General features: G+C 34.3%; 3 protein-coding genes and 1 non-coding gene across 5 annotated transcripts; 1 reads left to right on the forward strand and 3 right to left on the reverse strand.

Annotated features, from left to right (window-relative positions):
- The first annotated feature begins 964 nt into the window (after window positions 1–964).
- LOC101217452 (LL-diaminopimelate aminotransferase, chloroplastic) lies at window positions 965–7,545 on the forward strand. Of its 2 annotated transcripts, none has more exons than XM_004147469.3 (12): window positions 965–1,128; window positions 1,325–1,445; window positions 1,543–1,619; window positions 1,813–1,880; window positions 2,033–2,149; window positions 3,162–3,224; window positions 4,173–4,277; window positions 4,446–4,496; window positions 4,872–5,192; window positions 5,929–6,135; window positions 6,797–7,137; window positions 7,216–7,545. In XM_004147469.3, the coding sequence occupies exons 2-11, from the start codon at window positions 1,363–1,365 to the stop codon at window positions 7,088–7,090; spliced, it is 1,386 nt and encodes a 461-aa protein (XP_004147517.1). In that variant the 5' UTR covers window positions 965–1,128; window positions 1,325–1,362; the 3' UTR covers window positions 7,091–7,137; window positions 7,216–7,545. The 2 variants fall into 2 exon arrangements, with proteins under 2 accessions (XP_004147517.1, XP_031740214.1); XM_031884354.1 differs by having other exon boundaries at window positions 975–993.
- A 1,447-nt stretch (window positions 7,546–8,992) lies between these two features.
- LOC101204073 lies at window positions 8,993–12,527 on the reverse strand. Its single transcript, XM_011655137.2, has 2 exons — window positions 12,365–12,527; window positions 8,993–11,195 (listed from the first exon to the last, which is right to left on the reverse strand). Exon 2 carries the CDS (start codon window positions 11,029–11,031, stop codon window positions 9,283–9,285), a length of 1,749 nt encoding a protein of 582 aa, XP_011653439.1. The 5' UTR covers window positions 11,032–11,195; window positions 12,365–12,527; the 3' UTR covers window positions 8,993–9,282.
- A 929-nt stretch (window positions 12,528–13,456) lies between these two features.
- On the reverse strand, window positions 13,457–20,292 carry LOC101217220 (proline iminopeptidase). Its single transcript, XM_011655138.2, has 11 exons — window positions 20,076–20,292; window positions 19,437–19,648; window positions 18,447–18,545; window positions 18,257–18,367; window positions 18,052–18,114; window positions 17,829–17,922; window positions 17,485–17,582; window positions 16,099–16,200; window positions 15,242–15,355; window positions 14,650–14,724; window positions 13,457–13,840 (listed from the first exon to the last, which is right to left on the reverse strand). Exons 1-11 carry the CDS (start codon window positions 20,188–20,190, stop codon window positions 13,736–13,738), a joined length of 1,188 nt encoding a protein of 395 aa, XP_011653440.1. The 5' UTR covers window positions 20,191–20,292; the 3' UTR covers window positions 13,457–13,735.
- Window positions 20,293–20,955: 663 nt separating this feature from the next.
- Window positions 20,956–21,029, reverse strand: TRNAV-AAC. Its single transcript has one exon. It is a non-coding gene; the product is annotated as a tRNA-Val (tRNA).
- Window positions 21,030–21,483: the final 454 nt, after the last annotated feature.

Here is a 21,483-nt window from a genome sequence, read left to right on the forward strand (position 1 = left end):
AGGTATGTTTTTTTCCTCTTTTTCTCCCTATATTTTATTTTTATATACTTTTATAAAATAAAAACTGTTTTATCCTAAAACTTAACACATACCATTCAATCAGTATCCACAGTGTCAATTAGACTTAAAACATACCAATGGGACAGCTATATTTCAAAGAGTTTTGTCTCCCCTAAAAAAAAGGGTAAAATAGTAAACAAAATATTATTTTATATTATTCATAGGTTATTATTACTGACCCACTCGCAAAAATAGCAAAATAATTTATAATGATTAAGTTATGGCACACACTTTATTATTTCCACTTTATTATTTACAAAATAGCAAAAACGAAGCACAACCCACAAATCAAAAGTTAAACTGTCATAACCTTTTGTGCATCTGATACTCACTCGATACCTTTTGATATACACCTGAAACACTGTGCATATACATTTACAATTGATGCACTTGATATACAAGTCCTACTTATATATTGATTCACTTTATATACTTAATAATACTCTAAAGAATATAAATTAACCAACTAAAACAATTGATGCACTTGATATACAAGTCCTACTTATATATTGATTCACTTTATATACTTAATAATACTCTAAAAAATATACTTAATTAACCGACTAGAATCACATTTTTGGATAGACAGTTAGTTTACAAAAAAAAATTAATGTAAAAAATAAAATAAAATCATTTAGAATCAGATTTAATTCAAAATAATTAGTATATTATATTTTTAAAATGCTATCCTATGTAATTTATTATTATTATTAATTAATAGTTGATATTAGTATGATGTATATATTGATTTTGAAAACTCGTGAATAATCGTTTTAGTACCGAATATATTCTATTGTTCTTATAATTAGAACAAACGAGAGATTTGGAGTTGAAATACATCAAAAAGATAAATATTCTAAATACTTTCGAAAAAGTAATTCTTTTCCCGAAATCAAAAAAGTTTAACCCTAAAATTAGATTTCCTCGCATCAGGTACGGTCCTCTCTTCTTCGTCTTCTTCAACGAAACGCCCCACCTCATCTTCTTCTCATTTCTTTTGCCAAGCAACGCCATTTACCAGACCTAGTACCATCCTCGTCCTGCCTCAACCTTACCTTACCGCCGCCGGTCAGACTCTAGGCTTTTCCTCTTATTCTCTTTTCTTTTCAACTAGGCAGTTAGTTTATCTGACATTTCCATCCTCAAGCCAACGTCAACAATCGAATCCTTCCATAAACTCAAACTTTCCTTTGAAGATGTTTCGAAACCGTTATTATAGTCTACTTTTTATTAAAATCTTTGCTTTGGTTTGTACTTTTTGCAGAACCGAATACATTTCTACTTCATCTGGTTCAAGAAAAAATGGCAGCTACTTACAACTTATCTTCAGCTGCACTTTCATCGTCCTCATCCGCTTTCTTTTCGCATTCCACTTTCAGTGTCAAGTACCTCTTTCATTTTTGTTTTTCATCAATCCTGGAACTTCTATGTCATGTTTCGTTGCTTAGAATATCGTACAAAATTAACTCATTTCTACTACAGGAATCCGACGGTGTCATTGCCGGGAAAACGTGTCGGCGTTTGCATGTGTGTTGCAACGTCTCAAGATTCCAAGACTGGTATTGTAGAAATGAGATATATGAAAAAAAAAAAAACTTCAATTTTGAACTTCTTGTACATTGCCAGTTGATGAAAGGAATGATGTCTGTACTTCGATAATTGAAACAATAACGAGAAGTTACCTGCTTCTACTTCATCTTCTTATTGGCGTTCTTTTTTTTTTTTTGTTTTTTTTCTTAATCTGTTCATAAGCTCACAAAACAGCGGTCTCTCGAAATGAGAACATGGCCAAACTTCAAGCTGGCTATCTTTTCCCTGAGGTGCGTGGTGCATTTTGCTTAAGGTTCTAGCACTTGTTGTTGATGAATTCATTGGCTCCAGCTTTTTAGTTTCCTTTTCATTATGTATATGGATGCCATTGCCGTGTATTAGTTTTTGTCGTAGTAGTTCATGTGTTTATATCTGATAATAGATTGCAAGGAGAAGGAATGCGCATTTGCTCAAGTTTCCTGATGCAAAAGTAATTAGCCTTGGAATTGGTGACACTACTGAGCCTATTCCTGATGTTATTACGTCGGCCATGGCACAGGTACAAATAATTCTCTGTTCTGGTTATAGTAACTTTTAAATCAGGACATCTGTAAGAATAACGTGCCATCTCTGTCAAAAAAACAGTAATTTTCAGTCCAGGAATACTTGTTGAAGTAGAATTTCATCATTTATGAGAAGGAAGGTTGGTTGGGCCTTTAATGAATTTAACATAATATCATAATGGAAATATGAACCTTGCTAGTGATCATCTATCTTGTCTTACGTATGGTCTGATACTTTGTAACTAGGATAAACTCATTTCTTCCATTGTTGGCTTACTAGGATGGTAATACTGCATTGTCTCTCTCCATTGGAATTAGTTCTTTCGTTCTCTTACATATTTGCATGTAAATAGGTCTCATTCAATCAAGTTCACTGCAGTTTCTTTGAAATTCTTATAAAAGATAATTGTCTTTGAAATAGAAGTATTTGAATAAAATTTAAACTGGCCAGCCTTTATACTTCCTTATTTGTCCCCTTTTGCTCCCCGTTACTGTTTTTTTCTTCATAGAATCGTTTCAATTATGTTTTTTAATTGATGTTTTGTCTATTGTTTACTTTCTCTCTCTTATGTAGAGTTTTGTATCCTAAAAAGCAAGGTGTCCGTGTTGGACAATTGGACACTTCGACACTTGGTGGACACATATTGGACACATATTAGACGCTTGCTAGTGCAACAAATGCATTAGACATGCATAGAACACTCGTTGAGTAGACTAGATTTTTAAAATATGGTGTGACGCTGTTTCGTGTCATATTCATGTCTCGTATCCGTGTCCGTGCTTCTTAGTTTGTAACTATGAACATTAGTCTCTAATTTGTCTTTTGTTAAAAAAGTATTCTACGGTTTCCAATTTACATACTTTGTCTTCCAACTGTCTTCACTGAGCTGGTGGGGTTTTTCTGGAGTTTTTTTTTTCTCCATGCCAGAAGACACCTTATACATCTTATACTTTTTCCGCTCCCTTCTTGTGACCCATCTATGACTATTCTGTTTGCGTCTTTGGCAGAGATCACATGCTTTATCCACACTGGAGGGTTACAGTGGCTATGGGGCTGAGCAGGGGGAAAAGGTATGAAATTCAGTTACTAAATAACTATTAAATATTCCTAGATTGACATTAAGGTTTGTGGTTAGTGATCTTCCCAATTGGTGAATTTTGTGTAGAAATAGTGGAAAAAAGCCGTAGCATCTCCTTTGTTCACTTTAATGTATTCTTGCTTCAAAGTTATGAGAAGTTTTTTAGATGCTTGGCTTGTTTTGGAGCAAACATTGGTCAGTTGTAGACTTCATCCAGCAAAGACTTGGGGCCATTCTCATATTTTTATAGCCTTATAGGAAAAGCTACTGTTTTGTGGGAAAATGCTATTTGGTCTTTGGAAGCCATGGAAGGAGCCTAACAGGAGAGAGCCAAGAGCTATATTTGATTCTTAGGGCGACTTAGAAAATTTTCTTGATTTAGATTCTTGGCGTATTTTGATAAAAAAAACGCTCTCTCCCTTTCATTTTAACCAGTTGGATCTTTGTTCTGCTTTTGAGCTTTGACGAAAGGCATTTTTGGGTAGGATGCACCTTTCCATGTTGCTCTAATCAAAACTTTTACGTTAATGTTTCCACTTAGAAAAAAAGATTACAATTGCATGGTCAAGTAGGAAAGACAGATCAATATTGTGAAAGGCACCCTTTGTAAGCAGTATTTTCCCTGCATCTTTAAACAATTTAAATACTTTGTTCCGGCGAGTTCCGACAATGGTATTTTGAATCTTGATCATTAGGCTGTTTTGTCAGGCATCTGCCTTTTGGCATTGATTTCTTTCAGAAACTTTTGCCACCTTAATGCTTGCTTAGTTTCAAACTAAATGCTGATTGCTGTTAGTAACTGATTACATTTTGTTGAGTATAGTAGCTGCCTTATTGTGTTAACAAGTTTTTTTTTTCCACATTGACTTGATGATTTGGCTTCTTTTGGATCATATCTTTCCATGTTTGAAAGTTCTAATTTAGATGTTGGTGTGTATAGCCATTGAGAAGTTTAATTGGCAAAACATTTTATAGCGACCTTGACATAGAAGAAGATGATATCTTCGTCTCTGATGGTGCAAAATGTGACATAACACGTCTTCAGGTACAATTTGTTTTAGTTTGGAACATCTTTCATCCGTGTAATATTTTTATTTTCCTCATTTTTTTAAAATTTTAATGTTGGTTACTAACCTTGGTTAAATATGTAAGATAGCCGGTAATCATATCTGTCATCTTGTTACTATTTAACTTCTCTTCCCACTTTTGGCAGCTTGTTTTTGGATCCAATGTGTCGATGGCGGTGCAGGACCCATCATACCCGGTGATTTTCTCTTCTCATTAATGAAAACTTTCAATGATTATTTGGTACCTGGTGATTTTTCATTTTTTTTCTCAATGGATGCAATTCTTTATTCAAAAGATAAGCTTTACTCTTGTGCAATTTACATATGCACCCTTTGATAACTTCTGGTAGGTTAGTCACTTCAGATCAAACCATAAGTAATAATATATTTTGTTTCTCAAAACTTAGAAAAGATATTTTGATATCAGTCTGTTGGTCCATTCTCCCACTTATTGGTTTAGGTGTTTTTGGTAGTTATGAAGTAACAGCCAAAGACATCTATTGTTTAGGCTGTAGAACTTCATACAAACCTCTGCTAACTCAATTTCTAATCAAGAATTTGTGGAACTGTAGGCTTATGTGGACTCGAGCGTCATCTTGGGGCAGACTGGACAGTACCAGAAGGATGTTGAGAAATATGGCAATATTGAATACATGAGGTGTACACCAGAAAATGGATTTTTTCCCGATCTATCTAAGGTTCCCCGGACAGATATTATATTTTTCTGTTCACCAAACAATCCTACTGGCTCATCTGCATCTAGGGAACAGTTGACCCAACTGGTGCAGTTTGCTAAAAAGAATGGATCAATTATAGTCTATGATTCAGCATATGCAATGTATATATCAGACGATAATCCAAGATCTATCTTTGAAATTCCCGGAGCGAAGGAGGTAAATTCTGTTAGACTGCTTTTTCAATGTCTGCACTTGGTATCAGATTTACATTTTAGGTAATTTCATTCTGGTTGCTTACTCAGTCTTAATATACTTGTGTCAGTTTTGAATCTCTCAAAGTTCCAATATGTATTTCTGATATCCTACTAGATTGTTCCTTTCCTTTATATCATGAGATTCCACATTCCAGCTGTATCATTTATAAAGCCTAATAAGAGCATACACACCTCAGTTACTTAATGCAAGAAAAATCTCTTCGTGAAAATGAATTTGCTTTACTGTACTTAAAAATCAAAATGCTATTGTATCCAATGATCCACGAATCTTTCTTAGCACATCTGCAGTTGGAGTAAATTAGTGAAAATGCTATTGTATCCAATGTTGTCTGTTTGGTTTTTTCCTAACCCAACATTGACGGAGCCTTGCCTTATCTTCTACCAACCATGTTCGGTTCGGTTGGTTTTGGTTAGTCGGCTCTGTTTTTCGGACTATTATTCTCACCCTTAGTAGAGAATGGAGACACAGAGTAGGAAATTAATTATGACCTTAGGGAGGCTTGAAATTATGTAGCAAGAGAGATTTTGGCTTTTCGTTTAAATTGGGCAATAGGGCAATAGTGGAGATATTTGGATGTTTAATTGGCTTATTCTTTCATTATTTATATACTTTCACTTTAGTTGAGGAATAATAGCCAATTTATGGGATGTTGCATGTCTATCTTTCCATTATGCAGGTTGCAATTGAGACATCATCGTTTAGCAAATATGCTGGGTTTACTGGAGTTCGACTTGGTTGGACAGTTGTTCCAAAGGAGCTTCTGTTTTCTGATGGATTCCCAGTTGCTAAAGATTTCAACCGCATTGTTTGTACTTGCTTCAATGGTGCATCCAACATTTCCCAAGCTGGGGGTTTGGCTTGTCTTTCACCAGAAGGCCTTGAGGTTGGTCTGCTAGTTATAGTATCTTCTTCCCCAATTTGATTAATAGAAATATAAAACATGCACAATAATTTTAATCCCTTGAAATGACCGGAAAAAACATCCTTACTACAACATGATTTGTTCTATAGATTCTACAACTGTATCCTTGAGTTTGAAGAAATGACAGGAAAAATTAGAGCACTTCATTATTTAATTGGACATAAACCACATTTTCATTTAGAGAAAGGAAAGATATACAAAGACGTACAAGAAAACCAAGCCCAGACAGAAAGAAAAGGTCGGAGTCTAACAACTAAAACATTAAAAAGGAACAGGACTAAGCTGACAAATTCACAATTGTAAAAATGGCCAGTAATCGACGTTTGTAAGAAAGCATTGAATCCAGTCACCTCCCAAACATCTTTAACCAGATCTCTTGACCTCCCTAAGCTGGATTTATTGTTTCTCACAACCCAAAGACTCCATTAAATTGCAAAGAAACTAGCTTACCACAAAATTTGGTCTTTCTTTCTAAAGGTAGAATTAGAGCCCATACAAGCCCAACAAACACCAAATGCTCTTATTCAACGACTCTAATTTGGAGCACTTTATAGAACGCAGTACAATTCAAGATGGCAATAAATTACAGGAGATCATGTAATTTATCAACTTCTGCTTGCAGGCTATGCATGGGGTTATCGGGTTTTACAAAGAAAATACTAGTATCATAATGGACACATTTAACTCGCTTGGATTTAATGTGTATGGAGGGAAGAATGCACCATATGTGTGGGTTCATTTCCCTGGCCGGAGTTCATGGGATGTATTTGCCGAGATACTGGAGAAAACACATGTGGTGACTACACCTGGAAGTGGATTCGGACCCGCTGGAGAAGGGTTTATCAGGGTAAGTGCTTTTGGTCACAGGGAGAATGTTTTGGAAGCGTGCAGAAGATTCAAGCAGCTATACAAGTGAAAGAAGGGAGAAGAGGGATGCAGTTTGATGAGAGGTTCAAGTCACAGGTAACCATCCTATTTTTCATTAAACTCTTGTTAATTGTGCATCCAATTTGTTTTTGACATTTGTCTCTGCCATTGTAGTTTTAGTTGGAAGCCATTCTTCGCATGGGAGTAAATGATGGCACCTATTGCATTTAGGCCTCTATTGGGGTAATCTCTCTTTTTGAATGAATAAATTTATATTTCCAATCACGTGATTAGCCTAATTTTTTTCTTAATGAAGTATTTGAAAACACACGCCCCCTTTTGTTGAGAACTTAGAGAACTTTCCGAGTTTATTAAGGAGGATGATGGATATAGATGAGGTGCTCGATATTAAGAATATGAATTATTGGTTGGGCTTACCATCATCCACTAACTTAAAACTCTTTTGAATAAGAATATGAGCAGTTTACATTCAAGACTTGGTCACATTATCTGAGTTATTTTCTTTGTGGTGGTTTATTTTGAAGTTGCCATTATTCATTAGCGAATGATAAGTTAACCTTCAAGAATTTGTTACATAAACATCTAAGTTATTTTCTTTGTGGTGGTTTATTTTAAATTGGAAATAGTAACAAGAAAAACGATTGAACTTGAGATGCATGCCAACCACCAATGTCTAAAATATGGAGGAGCTAAGCTAACATCTTGAAATGCCATCAGTTTTCTAATGTCTCGTTGGGCAACTGCGATATCATGTTTTAAGAAATAACTTTGAGAAAATTTGACAGACAGAGAGAATTGGAAATAACAATATAAGTTTGAAGATCTAATTTTCAAATTTGAAATTCAAATAAAGAAGCTATCAATAAAGTCAACAATCAACCGTCTTAAAATCCATTAATTCTCAAATTCAAGTTCTTTTTTTTTTTCTTTGTCGAAAGGGTGGAGATAAATTCTTCCCAACGAAATTTCGGGCACTTCAAAATTCAAAAGTTTGATTGCCCAAGTATAGACCACGACTACTGCTTGAAGTATATAATTTTAGATTTATGAAAACTATCTTAAGGGAAAAAGGGAAAATTAATTAAATTTTTTGAATAATAGAAAAATATAATTGATTGCCATTGCCAATTGAAATCATTAGAGTACAATAAATGAAGCCATGTAAATATCGTTATATTATTATGTCACATTGAATACCTTGATTCTAATGCAAATGTTTGGAACTATATGGGTGCTATTGAACCTAGAAGGACCACCGTTAGGCTAATTGGGGCCTTAAATCATGCTATCACTTGCTCGACTTTGGCCGAATGGGTTGGTAAGGCAAAGCGAGTCGGCTTTGTGCTTAATTTAATGTGTTGAGATTAATCAATTTGCACTATTAATTGAGCCTTTTTTTTTTCTTTTATAGTAATTTACATACAATAATTGAATTTTTAAATAAATTTTAAAACAAAAACAAGTTCTTAAAAATAAATTTCTTCAAATTTTTGTTATGGTTTATCATCACAAAAAGTTCAATATGGAATCAACTTCAATAAACTTAAAAAATAAATTTCTTCAAATTTTTGTTATGGTTTATCATCACAAAAAGTTCAATATGGAATCAACTTCAATTTTTAAAAACAAAACAAGAAACTAAATGGTTGTCAATAAACATAAATTTTGAAAACAAAATAAAAAAAACAAAATGATTATTGAACGAAGTTTAATAAATGTTAATCTTTTATTTTTGTCTATAATTTCTTAATCTTTTATTTTTGTCTATAATTTCTTAATCTTTTATTTTTGTCTATAATTTTTTAACTGTAAGAAAGTTGGGACAAATTAAACACAAAGCAATAGCTAAAAGACTTATACTAAACTTGATCTTGATCCTTGAGGTGTGCTCAAGAAAGGAGTAAAGGACGTATAGTTTGGAAGTTCTCAATGGAGTTTGATACCAAAAATTTCCTTTAAACATAAAAGAACTCCAATAAGAGTGTTTGGAATGTGGGATTTTGTACATAAAAGAAGTCCGATAATGGTAGAAACAGTGAAATGGAACACCTGATATTGCAGCATTAACCATAATCACGTAGCCAACCACTCAGTCTTCATATACACTAGAGATTAGCGATTTTTCCTACTTTAAAGTTTTTACAAATCTAAGAGCCAACTATTACCTAGAAACTAAATACTGTCCAATTCACAAAATGAGGAATGTACAAAATTTGACTTCTAGAATTGTTCGATGCTCTTCATGAGCTGTGCCTTGCAGGTAGTCTTATAGTGTCCTGTTTGGTTACATCGACTACAGTGCACGGTGTGTTTTTCTCGATTCAGGTCCTCTACACAAATTCTCTTTTTTTCAGGTCGTCCTGGCGGTCGACGGAACTTTGGTGGTCGAACAATTTGTGTATCATCATCAATAGGAGTATCATCGAGTCTTTTCCATTCAAGTTTTCTGGGAATTGGATGTACACTTTTTTCATATGCTTCCCTGTAACCAGAAACCGTAAAACACTTCTCCATAAAGGCATGGACATCTTTTCTACATGATGCAATCGCTGCAACGGCATGTGAACAAGGTATTCCATAAAGCTGCCAATCACGACAGAGGCAACATCGTTTTCCGATATTGACTATATATGATCTATCAGCTGATAGAACCTCGAACTCTACCTCATCTGATTGAAGAACTTGATAGGATGAGGCAAGTTTAATTGCTTCCACTATTCGTTTCTCAGCTGATGGAGTCAGAAAGGAAAACCATGATGTACTCCTAGCACGCCGCTCTTCAAACTCGGCCATTAGTTTACTATGAATCCGCTCAATCACCTGGATAATTGGCAGCTCACGTGCATCAAGAATCCATTTAGTGAACTCCTCTAGATTTGAAGAAAGATGTCCATATCGGGTTCCTTCGAAATAAACTAATGCCCAATGAGGAGGAAATTGCTGTATCCACTTCGCAGCTTCAGGTGAAATCTCTTCTATATCTGACATTCTCTCTTTGAAAGCAATTGTAGTTTTAGCATATGCCGCTTTCCACACAAGACTAACAAGCCTTGAGTTTTTGAACTCTTTTCCAATATTTTCACTTAAGTAGCGCATGCATAATGCATGTGAAGAATTTGGGAATTTCCTTCTCAAGGCATCTAGAATTCCCTTTTGACCATCTGATAAAAATGTGAGGTGAAATTTATTCCAAGCATTCATCTTGAGTGCGTTATGCAACTCCGACAAAAACCAAAGCCAGCTCTCCTCATTTTCAGCATCAACTACACCAAAAGCAACTGGAAACATTCCACCATCAGCGTCGTAAGAAGTAGCTGATAGTAAAGTACCTAGGTATTTGCTTTTAAGCTCGATTCCACCAAGGCCAATCACAGGGAAGCAACCATTAAGAAAACCGTATATGGATGCATAAAATGAAACGAAGAGTCGCTGGAAGTGATTGTCCGAACCAGTGGTAAAGACCTCTGCAACACTCCCAGGATTCGCTTTCTTAATTTGTTCACAGTACGAAGGAAGAAGACCATAACCTTCTTCAGAAGAACCAAAAATCGTGGCGAGGCCCCGTTCCTTTGCACGCCACGCCTGCTTATAAGGTATAGTGATGCCATATTGCTTATGGATGTCATGCAATATATCTTTTGGTTTGTAATTAATGTTGTTCCGCAATCGTTCCTCTATGAAACTAACTATCCAATCTATGGAGGCCTGATGGTGTCCATTTTGGGCGTTTTGCCCACAGGTATGTGTCCCTTGAAGGCTTCTAATTGTGAAGATTGGAGAATTAGGAAGTTTAACAGCACGAATTCGCCATGGACAACCCTCTTCAGCACATTTTGCAAAATAACGTATCAAGTCACTCTTGATTATTCGTAGCTCAAAGTGTTGAGCTATAGCAGCTTCTTTAATTGCATTTCGAAATGCCTTGACATCAGGAAACTCTTGACCTACGACAAATGTATGATCCTCCATATGAGATAATCCAATCCCGGAACCACTTGCTCTGCATAACAGCCAATTCTATGAATTTTCCCTTTCCATTATTGCGACGAAGTCAGTTAGGGCTTTGTTTCCACTCAATGTTTATTAGACTGTTGGGATGTCCACAAATCAGCTCTCATAAGCAGGAAAAGGATCTGAAAGAGCCATTCGATTCATGATTTCATTTAACTTAATAAAATTTGGGAAAACAAATGTTAAATAGATTTGGATGGAAAAAAAGATTACAAGGAAGTCAGCGATAAAATGTGTCGAGTATTGAAAATATAAAAGGACTATCTGCAAGGAAAACAGCACATACACTCATGTAAAGGCACCTGAGCCAACAGAGTAACGCTCTCAAATGTAAACAAAAGTTCTTTCCTTCTTAACATACATAAAAAGTAAGTTGATTCTTCATATTAGGAGTAACAACCTTACTTAAACAAGATCTATTGTCCTTGAGTTCTAAGGAAACTGTTGATGGCATTTCCAAAAAAAAACTGGCCAACCCACAGGCTCGAAGGTTCTAAATTAAATTGTCGTTTGTGCCCAAGAACATGCACTATAAATAGGCAGAGAATACAGTGGTTTTTTTTTCCTCTTTTATTATTATTTTATTGAATCTTTTTTTGGGTAAGAACCCGAGCTTTGGTTAGGAAATAATAAAAGAAAAAGAACATTCCAAATCACTAACTTCGAATTCTTTCACGTGGGACTCTACCACTTCTTAATTTAGAACTATATCTCTATTTATGATTTCTTCTGATTAGAGGTATCCACTTCAAAGGGAATTCAGTGAACAGCTTTTCTAATTTTCTTGTTGAAGAGTTTTCTGGTAATTCTTGATGTAACTTGCTTGAATAAACTTCAAGGAATACTTTCACAACTTTTACTCAAAACGTATATTTTTTATAGTAATTTAAAAAAAAAAAAAGATTTGAAGTTCACTGGAAAACAAAACTTAGTCAACTATCTTCTACATTGAATGAATTGTACGATTAATTTCGAGTAGCGTTCATTTCTGACTAAAAAAAAAAAGCTAAATCAAAATTGACAGCCAACAGGAAAAATGTAACGAAAAGAAGAACCTAAGAACATGTCTGAGCAGGCTAATCTATCTTAAAATAAAAGAAATTCAATCTCGTAGCATAAAGCAGCTTCCGAACATGAACTAAGATCTAAATCGATATTGAATTACATAAATTAGGGTTGTAGCTAAGAGAAGAAAAAAAAGAAAAGAAAAAAGAAATGACGTGTTTACATGAAATGCATTGCCTGAATCGAGAAGCAAGTACAAAAAAACAAATGTAAACATCATACCAACCTAGAAAATGAAGGGGAATAAGCAGATCGGAGGGTGAGAGAGGTGAAAATGGAGGCAACAGAGAGAGAGTGAATCGCGGTGCCATGCGCGAAGCTCCACATTCGGGAGAGAGATTGAGGGACTACTAAGTCATAGCATACATAAATCGTACAATCCATACATCCAAACCTCATTCTTAGATGTCTCTTTCTCAGATGTCCAACGAGGGTATTACCGTAATTTAAGCTTTCTTATATCAACAGTTTGGGTTAATTGGATTTTATAATATACTTTTCAAAGAATAAAATTAGGAGGAAGGAGTCTTTAAGCAAATTAGGTAAATAGTTTTGTCTTTTGTGGGATGGGCCACTTTTTGTGGTTAATTAATTTAACTTTTACAAGTTATTTTTACACTAATTAAATTGATATAAATATCAATAAAAATCGACATGGAATTTGACAAAATGTAAGATCTTAAAATTTGATTTCAAAAAACTTCTGCTTGAATAATAAAGGTATTAAATTTTTTGTTTAATTCTCAAGTTCCAAGGTTTCTAACACAAATATGACCTTAAACTTGATCTAACATTCAAAAGATGAATGTATGAGGTCCTATTCTTTTCTTTCACTTTTTCCTCTAGTTTCTCATTAGACAATTGCATTCTTTTTCTTTGATTTTTTTGCTTAGTTTGGATTCTTGCTCTCATTTCTTCCTTGACCTCGCTCTTGCTTCTTTCTCTTGCTAAATTCCTTTTGTTTTGAAGAAGAAAGAAAGGCGAAGAAGACAAAAAAAAAACACAAAAGTTGTGAAGTTGCAGAAGATGGTTTTCTTGGTGGAGAAGAAAGAATCGGAGTGATTTTAGTAATTTCAGGAGTAAATGAGATCAGCCAAAGGTAGAAAATGTTGGTGTTGTTTAGACAACAAATAACATAATGTTCAAATATTATTTTAGTCCTCGTACTTTACATTTTGACAATGTTTACCCTATCAAAATTGCAATAAATCAATAATAATTTAAAAAATAGACCTCAACGGATTACATTTGGTGTTGTTTTACTTGTGTTATGCATCTATACTAAAAGGATCTACATCCATACCAAATTTAAGATTTATTAAAAGCACACGGACTAAATTTAATTTAAATATCATTCAAAGTACATAAAATTAAATTCAAGTAGTGATGGACGTTCGGAATGAAGATGGGGATAGAGATTATAATCTCCTTGGAAGTTTCTCCAACCTTTTGTATTTAAAAAATGGTCAATGTTCAAGCATTAACAAATGCCACTGAATAATACACTTTGGCATCCCCCAATTTATTTAAGATTCTGATGACTTATTTATTAGATGAGTAGAATTGTGAGAAATATACTTGGGACTTGGGAGTGTTACTATGGTCCATTCTTCTGGAGGATGTTCTTCAGCTTCTCATTCGCAGCCACGAGCTCGGCAGCTATTCCAGGCTCATTAGCGGAATGGCCTGCGTCGGAAATGATCTGCATATATAGAGTCGTAAGAGTTTAAGATTCAGTAACTACTTTCAAATGATGCATCAACAGTTGAGAATAATCTAATCATATATACACACACACACATAGGGAGCACTTCAGAAAAATGGTAAAAAAAAGTAAATCAATGTAGATTCAAGTGTTCATTTCAAGAAGGTCAAATGGCTACACCCTAATATTAGAGCCCTTTGTTTCTGTAATCTTTTGGATTGAAAGTAAGAATGTAACCTTTCTTCATAAACTCTTTCAATCAATTAGAAGTTTTTTTTTTTTTTTACCGGTTTTTCCCTTATTATATACCTAGTTGGGGTACCTGCAGCTACCCATAGCTCGGGGAGGAGACGAAGGATTTTTCATGTTTAAACTCACAAGGCTTGAACTTAAGACTTCTAAGTTGGCATGACCAAGAAACACCAAGCCCTGGCCAACGGGCCACCCTAGGGGGCATATTTTCTTCATCATGAGGTTTGCTTTTTCTCTCTGCTTGTAACTAATTTCCTAGAAGTGAAATTGTTTCTTAACCGGGAAATAAAATTAGTTAGAGGGAAGTGACAGGTAACATCCATGTTGTATTTAAATTTTAAACCTTGTCCACAATAAAAATTTTTAAAAAAAGAACATAAATCCACAATTTCGTTCTTAATCGTTGAAGCAGAGTGAAGTAATAACTCAAATGTATGAACATCCAGTAACACAACTTCAGTTAATATAATCGCAGTCAAGCCCAATGAAAGGAAACTGATGGGAAATAGAAACCTATATTAGACTAAGAAATAGACCACAGTAGTTTCTTTTACCTTTAATTCCGCCTCGGGCCACACTTTATGAAGATCCCAAGCAGACATCATTGGACAGCAAACGTCATATCTTCCCTGCAAAATGACGACAAAAAGTAGTTTCATATTTTGTTATCAAACTTAGATTCTAGTCCATCATCTCCTGGTATGATCAATGACACAAAAACTTGGTATAAACTTCACAAGTACCATTTAAATTTTTTTTCCTTCTTTTTTTGTTTTTTTCAATAACTCCTTTCAGCAATGAAATGTATACCACGAAAACAAAAGAAAAGGAAAAATAAATTGACAACGATCACAAAAGGTATGAGGGAAGCTTAACATCTATAGTGCAAACAATGGAAAGAAAAAGCAGAATACAATGCCCTCTGTTTCATGTACTATACAAAACTGTTACCAAAAGATTAAAACGATTGCTTCAAATTCTCAAACTTATTTCCTTTATTAGGAAACAAAAGAAAAAATTAATTACTAAAAGAAAAGATCGGCTAATCCATCCAATAAACCAAAATAGTAAACGGAGGTACCCAAGCCAATATATTGAATGGGATAATTATAGCATTGATAAGTTGGATAGGATAGGCAAATGTACCTGTACAATTACAGCATTGATATGTCGTATTTTGTCAATATTATCTAGCAGAAAGGAATCAGAAGGGAAAAACCCCTTATTTACGAAGTAATGGTTTTCAATCCTTGCAAATGCCTGGGTCAAACAAAAAGGAAAGTGGCAAAAAGAATTATGGGTTGCATTACAAGCAGAATTATAGCATTACTCAAGTTTAAAAAATCCAAAACAAAAACAATACTGTCATTTCTTAGACCCATATACTATCTTATCTTTCTGGACGTGGGTCAGAAGTTGCAAGTTTGTTCACCCTAATAAGCATACAAAATTACCAAAAAAAAAGAAGAAAAAAACTTAAAGAACCCCTATTGTGACAATATGCAGAAGAAACAAGGACTCGTATAATGGTCTTCTTCCCCACAAAAATTTTCCAAAACTTCCTAGAAACACTACAAATGCCTCGTTCAATTAAAAAGAATCCTCAAGAGATTCCTACAAACGCCTCCTTTATCATTCTTCATTAACTGTAGATGCGAAATTTGCTAACTCTCTGTACCCTACGCTTTATTAACCTACGACCTCCTTTATCTTACCACTTGGTACTGGGGATGACCTTGCCCCTAAAATCTTCAAATAATGAAGAAAACTAATATGAAGAGGTTTTCAAAGTATGGTGGTTAGGTCACCTACCTAAGATTTAATATCCTATATGTTTCTTTGACATCCATACAATGTAGAATTTAGCAGTTTGTCCCACAAAAATAGTGTGTTGATGCGACACGAAGGAGGTGTTGAGTTATGTTGAGTTGGTAGTTATCATAGGAGGGAGTAATTGGACGAGTTGACGCAAATATGAATTTACAAGCAAAAAAACAATTTACCAATGAAAAATTATCATCTTCCCCTCTTTTAATGTTCTCTTCATTTGGCAAAAGATGAGCAGTCATCATTTCCCATTTGGTCCACGCTCTTGCAGCTGCATACTAGAAAATTAGAGGAGAGCCTTAGCAAACTAACATGTAATATATAAGCATTAACTCACCATTTAAAAGAAATAATAGGGAGAAACTGCGATTTCCCCTTTTATTATAGGGCATACTTCAGAATGACGCAACTATCAAATTTTAATATATGATGCCACCAAAACTTAATTTTATGCATGCAGCACACATAAAAATGAAGGTGCTGCCATCATTTTTCGTTACATATGTTACTGACAGATTCTTTTCTCATATGGATGAAAATTTACCGTTTTTCAATAAGAATTCAAATTTTGCGAAGATGAATGAAAAAACAGAAGAAAGCGCACCAAACACAAATGAAAACCATACAGGTTTTTTCTTTTTTTATTATTTTCATATTACATGTGACATTCTGTGGAGTCGAGGCATACTTACCAAAAAAAAAAACTGTAATGAGCATCGATTAATTCTACAGAACTTCTGCCTCTGACATTCATATATGAAATTGGAAAATTTCTCAAAAACGTGGTGGAGGAGTTAATTTTTAGGAGCCCTTCCAACGCAAACATGTCTTTATGATAGTTTTATATTCTATTATTTTGGTTCATGGCTTTTTATGTAGGTCATACATATGACATCAGAGAAAGAAATATTATTAAGCAATCTCTCATAACATTCTGTCATAATACATGACAACAGAGCGGGATTATGTAGGGTACTTTTTTCTGGCGTTGTTAAGAAATTCATTTTTGAGGGAAGCTAGAGTCTAGAGAACGAATTACCACTTTGGAGTGACTGTTTGTTGAAAACCACTCATCATCCCAGGAAGAGTATCACCAGCCAACTAGTTAAATAACCATTGTTTTTTATCAGAAGGAGTTAGTTCATGGGATTTACATGTCATTAGAAGCATCAACTAAGAGTCCTACACAACCATTGTGATTGCATGAGCCATTTATTTTGCCTCCCATTGCTTACATTTTAACTCATCTTGTATCACCCGTTGTGTTTGTACATTTGATAGGGAAAGTATCAACACTCTGGTGTAAGCCATTTATTTTGCCTCGTAGATACATTTACTTTTTTTTTTCACAGACTAAATATTTGTTTCATATAATACCATGGTTCAGATGATTTCATTCTCAGATAATTTCACATTTTCAGATGTATGAGAAAAAAGTTCAATATCGTGGACAAATAAATCGGAAAGAAACTCCATTCAAAATATAAACTCAAAATAATGATCTAGGTATTGTAAGAGATAAGAGTACTAGCCAAGAAGCTAAATAAGATGATAGAACTTACTTGGGTTTCCATATCCTTCGAATTCAATCTTTTACTATAAGCATCAACAAAACATCCTCTCTCACTTTCGGGAATTAGATCCCTAAAAGACTCCCAGGCTGCATTCAAAAAAAAAATCAAGTGAACAAAACAGTTTACAGAAGATTTCTTTTGGAAGTGCTTCCTCCATCATACATATTAGAAGCCATTGTAATCTAAAAATCTATACCCTTGGAGTTCGACCATCATCAAATTTGATTTAACATGTTACAGATGTTGCAGATTATAAAGCTTTATTAATTAGAATTTTCATAGATCACATCATAGTATATTTCTGTGAAAGCAAAATTAGTGAAGAAGCTTACCATCAGGATATATAGCGGCAGCACCACCTTCATAAAACCAATCAATTTCCTTTTTCCGCAGAAGAAAGATCCCTCTAAGAACTAATCCCGTAACCTTGGATTAAACCAAAAACCATATAATCAAAACCGCAGAAATGTTGATAAAAGTTTTCCGGTGACATGTTTCTCAATTACAAGGAGTTCCACTATGGAGGAAAATGGTAAACTTGGCAAAAGTGAGCACCTTTTCTGGATGAGATTGACTATAAGCAAGAGCCAACGTACTACCCCAGGAACCTCCAAATACCTACACAACCACATATATTACTGAGTCAAGACACTAGCTAAAAAACATTGTTGAATACACTGACATGACTACAGAACCTTAAAAACAAGAATCGTGATTATGGCAGAAGGGTGGGAAAACAAGCAGTTCAAGAAATTGTGACCTGCCACTCTGGAATTTCCAAGTGTTCCCTTAGCTTCTCAATGTCATCAATGAGGTTCCACGTGGTATTATCCTCCAAGCAAGCATGTGGTGTACTTTTCCCTGCACCTCGCTGCAAGATTTTTGTTTTTTTTTTTTAACTTCAGAGGTAGACAATACTGATGGAACAAGATTAGGATTGAGGAAAACACCTGATCAAACAAAATAATTCTATAAAAATCTGGGTCAAAGAATCTTCTATTGCCTGGAGCAGTTCCTCCCCCTGGTCCCCCATGTAGAAAGACCACTGGCTGCATGATCAGTTAAACAATATGATAATTAATAAGAATCTGAAGTGAACACATCCAACAATTTACTGACTTGATAAGGCCATGTAAAGAAGAACATTCAAGGTGTGTTTGGGCACCCATATTGGAATTGGAATGTAATGTAATCCAAAATTCATGTTTGGTTGAAAGTTTTGAACCTGAAATGTAATATTAAACTCATAATCATTTCAGCAATTTACAATTAAATCCTATTTTCCATTATTTTCATGCTTTACGGTCATGTTTTTGTTCCACCCTCAATTTGACAAACATTCCAACACCCCTCTGATTTCAAGGAATTCTAATTACATTTCAGCTTCCCAAACACCCCCTAAATGGTTTATTTTACAGCAATGATACATGTCATCTGAGACTGCAACTCTTCAAGAGCATGTCCATTTTATAGAATCCTAGACTATACAGCAAGCTGCATCTGTCGACTTTTTATCATTTTTCATAGTTACTAGGAGCGTGCCCTGAGTGAAGTGCGCTCTGATATTTCTTTACAAACCGAAGGTAATCAAATTTTGTTCAACTTGCTCGCACAACAGTTTCAACAACCAAAGTAACATTGATAAGTACCTTAACATAAATGAGGGATGGTTGTATTAGAATGGATTTAACCATCTTGGTTTTGCAAAATAGTAAAAAAGAAGACAGCCTTAATAAATGACTAAGAGTTGATGGGTTCAAACCAGGGAGATCAACTACCTATGAATTAATTTCCTACGAGTTTTCTTGACACCCAAATGTTGTAGGATAGAGTTAGCCCAGTTCACCCATGAGATTAATCGATGTGAGCGCAACCTAAAGACAATTATTTTCAGAATTAGGGGAAATTATAAACATGGTTGGATGGTAGAATATACTCACATGACCAGTGGGATTCCCAGATTGCTCCCAATAAATAGTATGAAGATCCGACACTTTCAAAAATCCAGTACTGTATGGCTCAATAGGTGGGTAAGGGTTTCTGTATATTCCTGAAATTTCCTTTTCTCCAGCCATCAAATCCTTTGGTTGGAACTCACTCTGACTGTCGCTTTTATAACCCAACTGTGCTGTAAAGACCGAACCTTTTGCCCCTGCAATATCAAAATACAATAAAATGAATTTCTGACCCACGTATCCTTCCCACTCCACTCCACGCTAATGGATAAAATAACTCAAGGAGAGAATTTTTAACACCCAAATCCAAAAGGAGAGTTGCAAATACATTGCCGATTCACTTGAAAACAATAAAAACAATTGAGATGATCAGAAAAAAAAAACTAAACCGCCCTTTATAACGAACATTACATATGTACTTTAAACTGATGCCATTGGTTTTCCCATTAACGTTCGGGAGAAAAAAAAATCTAATGCAGAATTGAAAGCGAAGTTGCCAAGTCAAATGAGTAGACAGGATGTTAAGATTATAAGAGTAGTAAAATATGAGAAGAAAACACACAAAACCACTAGAAAGTGAGAATCAAGAAGCAGTAAGAGAGTTATAACGATGGAGAAGAAAACCTGAAAGGCAACAACGGTTAGAAAGGCGAGGGACGGGGAGACGAAGATGAGAATTGGAGAAGAAGGAGAAAAGAGGAGAAGAGGAGTTGTTAGGGCAAAGGCCTAACAAGCTCATCGTCAATGGTGACCACCATTATCCTCAGCTCCAATCAGTCAAACAGTGTATCACAATTAACATTATTTTATTTATTTTTTTACTATTATTATTATTTAGGTTCATTTTTATATATTAGCATCTCTAATCAAATTTGACCTAATCCTAATCAAATTTTATTAGTCGATAATTAGATTGTTTTTATCATTTTCTAATATCATTGTCTTATAATTATCATTTAGGGTTAAGTATCATAAATTTATAATTCTACTACTACCACAATAACATTATTTTGAAATTGTTCTTATCGTGTATCTTATATCTTTGAAAAAAATACTTATTTAGTACATAGTATGTAATAATAGGTGCACTTAATGGTTAGGTCTAGTTAGTACTTGTTGTTGCATATGTTATGATATGTCTAAGCTTAGTTGCCTTGTGAAGCAGATTGTGTCCTTTGCTATTTCTCTCTGTCTGCTTTCATTTCTCCTCCCTCTCTTTTCTTCTCTTTCCATCCTCACCTCTTAAATCTCAAACCCATTGTTTTCCAATTTTTCTCTTTTTAGCCAAAGGTTTTTAAAATCACTTTTTCCTATGATTATTATTCTTTTAACTTCTTCTTTTTATTATCCCTTTTATCCCCCAAGTGCTTTTTAGAAAGTGGATGGTCATATACCAATTTGATGCTTCCATTGAGAAAATGAAACTTTTTACGTTTTTGCACACACACACATATATTTTTTAAAATTCAAGAAATAAATAATACAAAAAGGTGAGAAAAGGAATTGGCGTCGCCCGGATTCGAACCGGAGACCTTCAGTGTGTTAGACTGACGTGATAACCAACTACACCACGACACCGTTTTGACATTAGGCAAAATTTAATATATCTGAAACATTAATAAAAAATAAATAAATTCAAAAGCATTATTTTTCTTTATTCTTCCCATTATTGTTTTCTCTCTAATTTCATTTTGATCTTTAGAATTGTTACATCTCATAAAAATAAACATTTTAAATTCATATCATTTTCATAATTAGGACTAATCAGTTCTAATTCTTTGTAATAACAAATATCAATTAAATTACAAGAAATACTCCCAAATTTTAAACAAATTAAAACAACAAACCCATTTTTTAAAGTTTTAAATTATTGATAGAATATTGATAACAAATTAGGAATGTTGGAGTTATATATACTTAAATTTTAAAAACAAAATAATTATCAAACAAGCTTGGGACAATCAAATTCATTGAATGAAATGTTCTATTTATTTGATTTTGGATGAATACATCTAAACACATAATTAATAAT

This window comes from Cucumis sativus, chromosome 4, assembly GCF_000004075.3.
Source record: "Cucumis sativus cultivar 9930 chromosome 4, Cucumber_9930_V3, whole genome shotgun sequence".
Taxonomy (NCBI): Eukaryota; Viridiplantae; Streptophyta; class Magnoliopsida; order Cucurbitales; family Cucurbitaceae; genus Cucumis; species Cucumis sativus.

Bases quoted from the DNA above. Each gene is read 5' to 3' on its own strand.
- LOC101204073 (XM_011655137.2), bottom strand. From the start codon at position 11,031: ATGGAGGATCATACATTTGTCGTAGGTCAAGAGTTTCCTGATGTCAAG.
- LOC101217220 (XM_011655138.2), bottom strand. From the start codon at position 20,190: ATGAGCTTGTTAGGCCTTTGCCCTAACAACTCCTCTTCTCCTCTTTTC. The intron at 19,649-20,075 runs GTTTTCTTCTCC...TTGATATTGCAG, and splicing joins TAACCGTTGTTGCCTTTCAG to GGGCAAAAGGTTCGGTCTTT. The intron at 13,841-14,649 runs GTAAAAGAAACT...CTATATATGCAG, and splicing joins GGCCCGAGGCGGAATTAAAG to ATCATTTCCGACGCAGGCCA.
- LOC101217452 (XM_004147469.3), top strand. From the start codon at position 1,363: ATGGCAGCTACTTACAACTTATCTTCAGCTGCACTTTCATCGTCCTCA. The intron at 1,446-1,542 runs GTACCTCTTTCA...TTTCTACTACAG, and splicing joins CATTCCACTTTCAGTGTCAA to GAATCCGACGGTGTCATTGC. The intron at 1,881-2,032 runs GTGCGTGGTGCA...ATCTGATAATAG, and splicing joins CTGGCTATCTTTTCCCTGAG to ATTGCAAGGAGAAGGAATGC.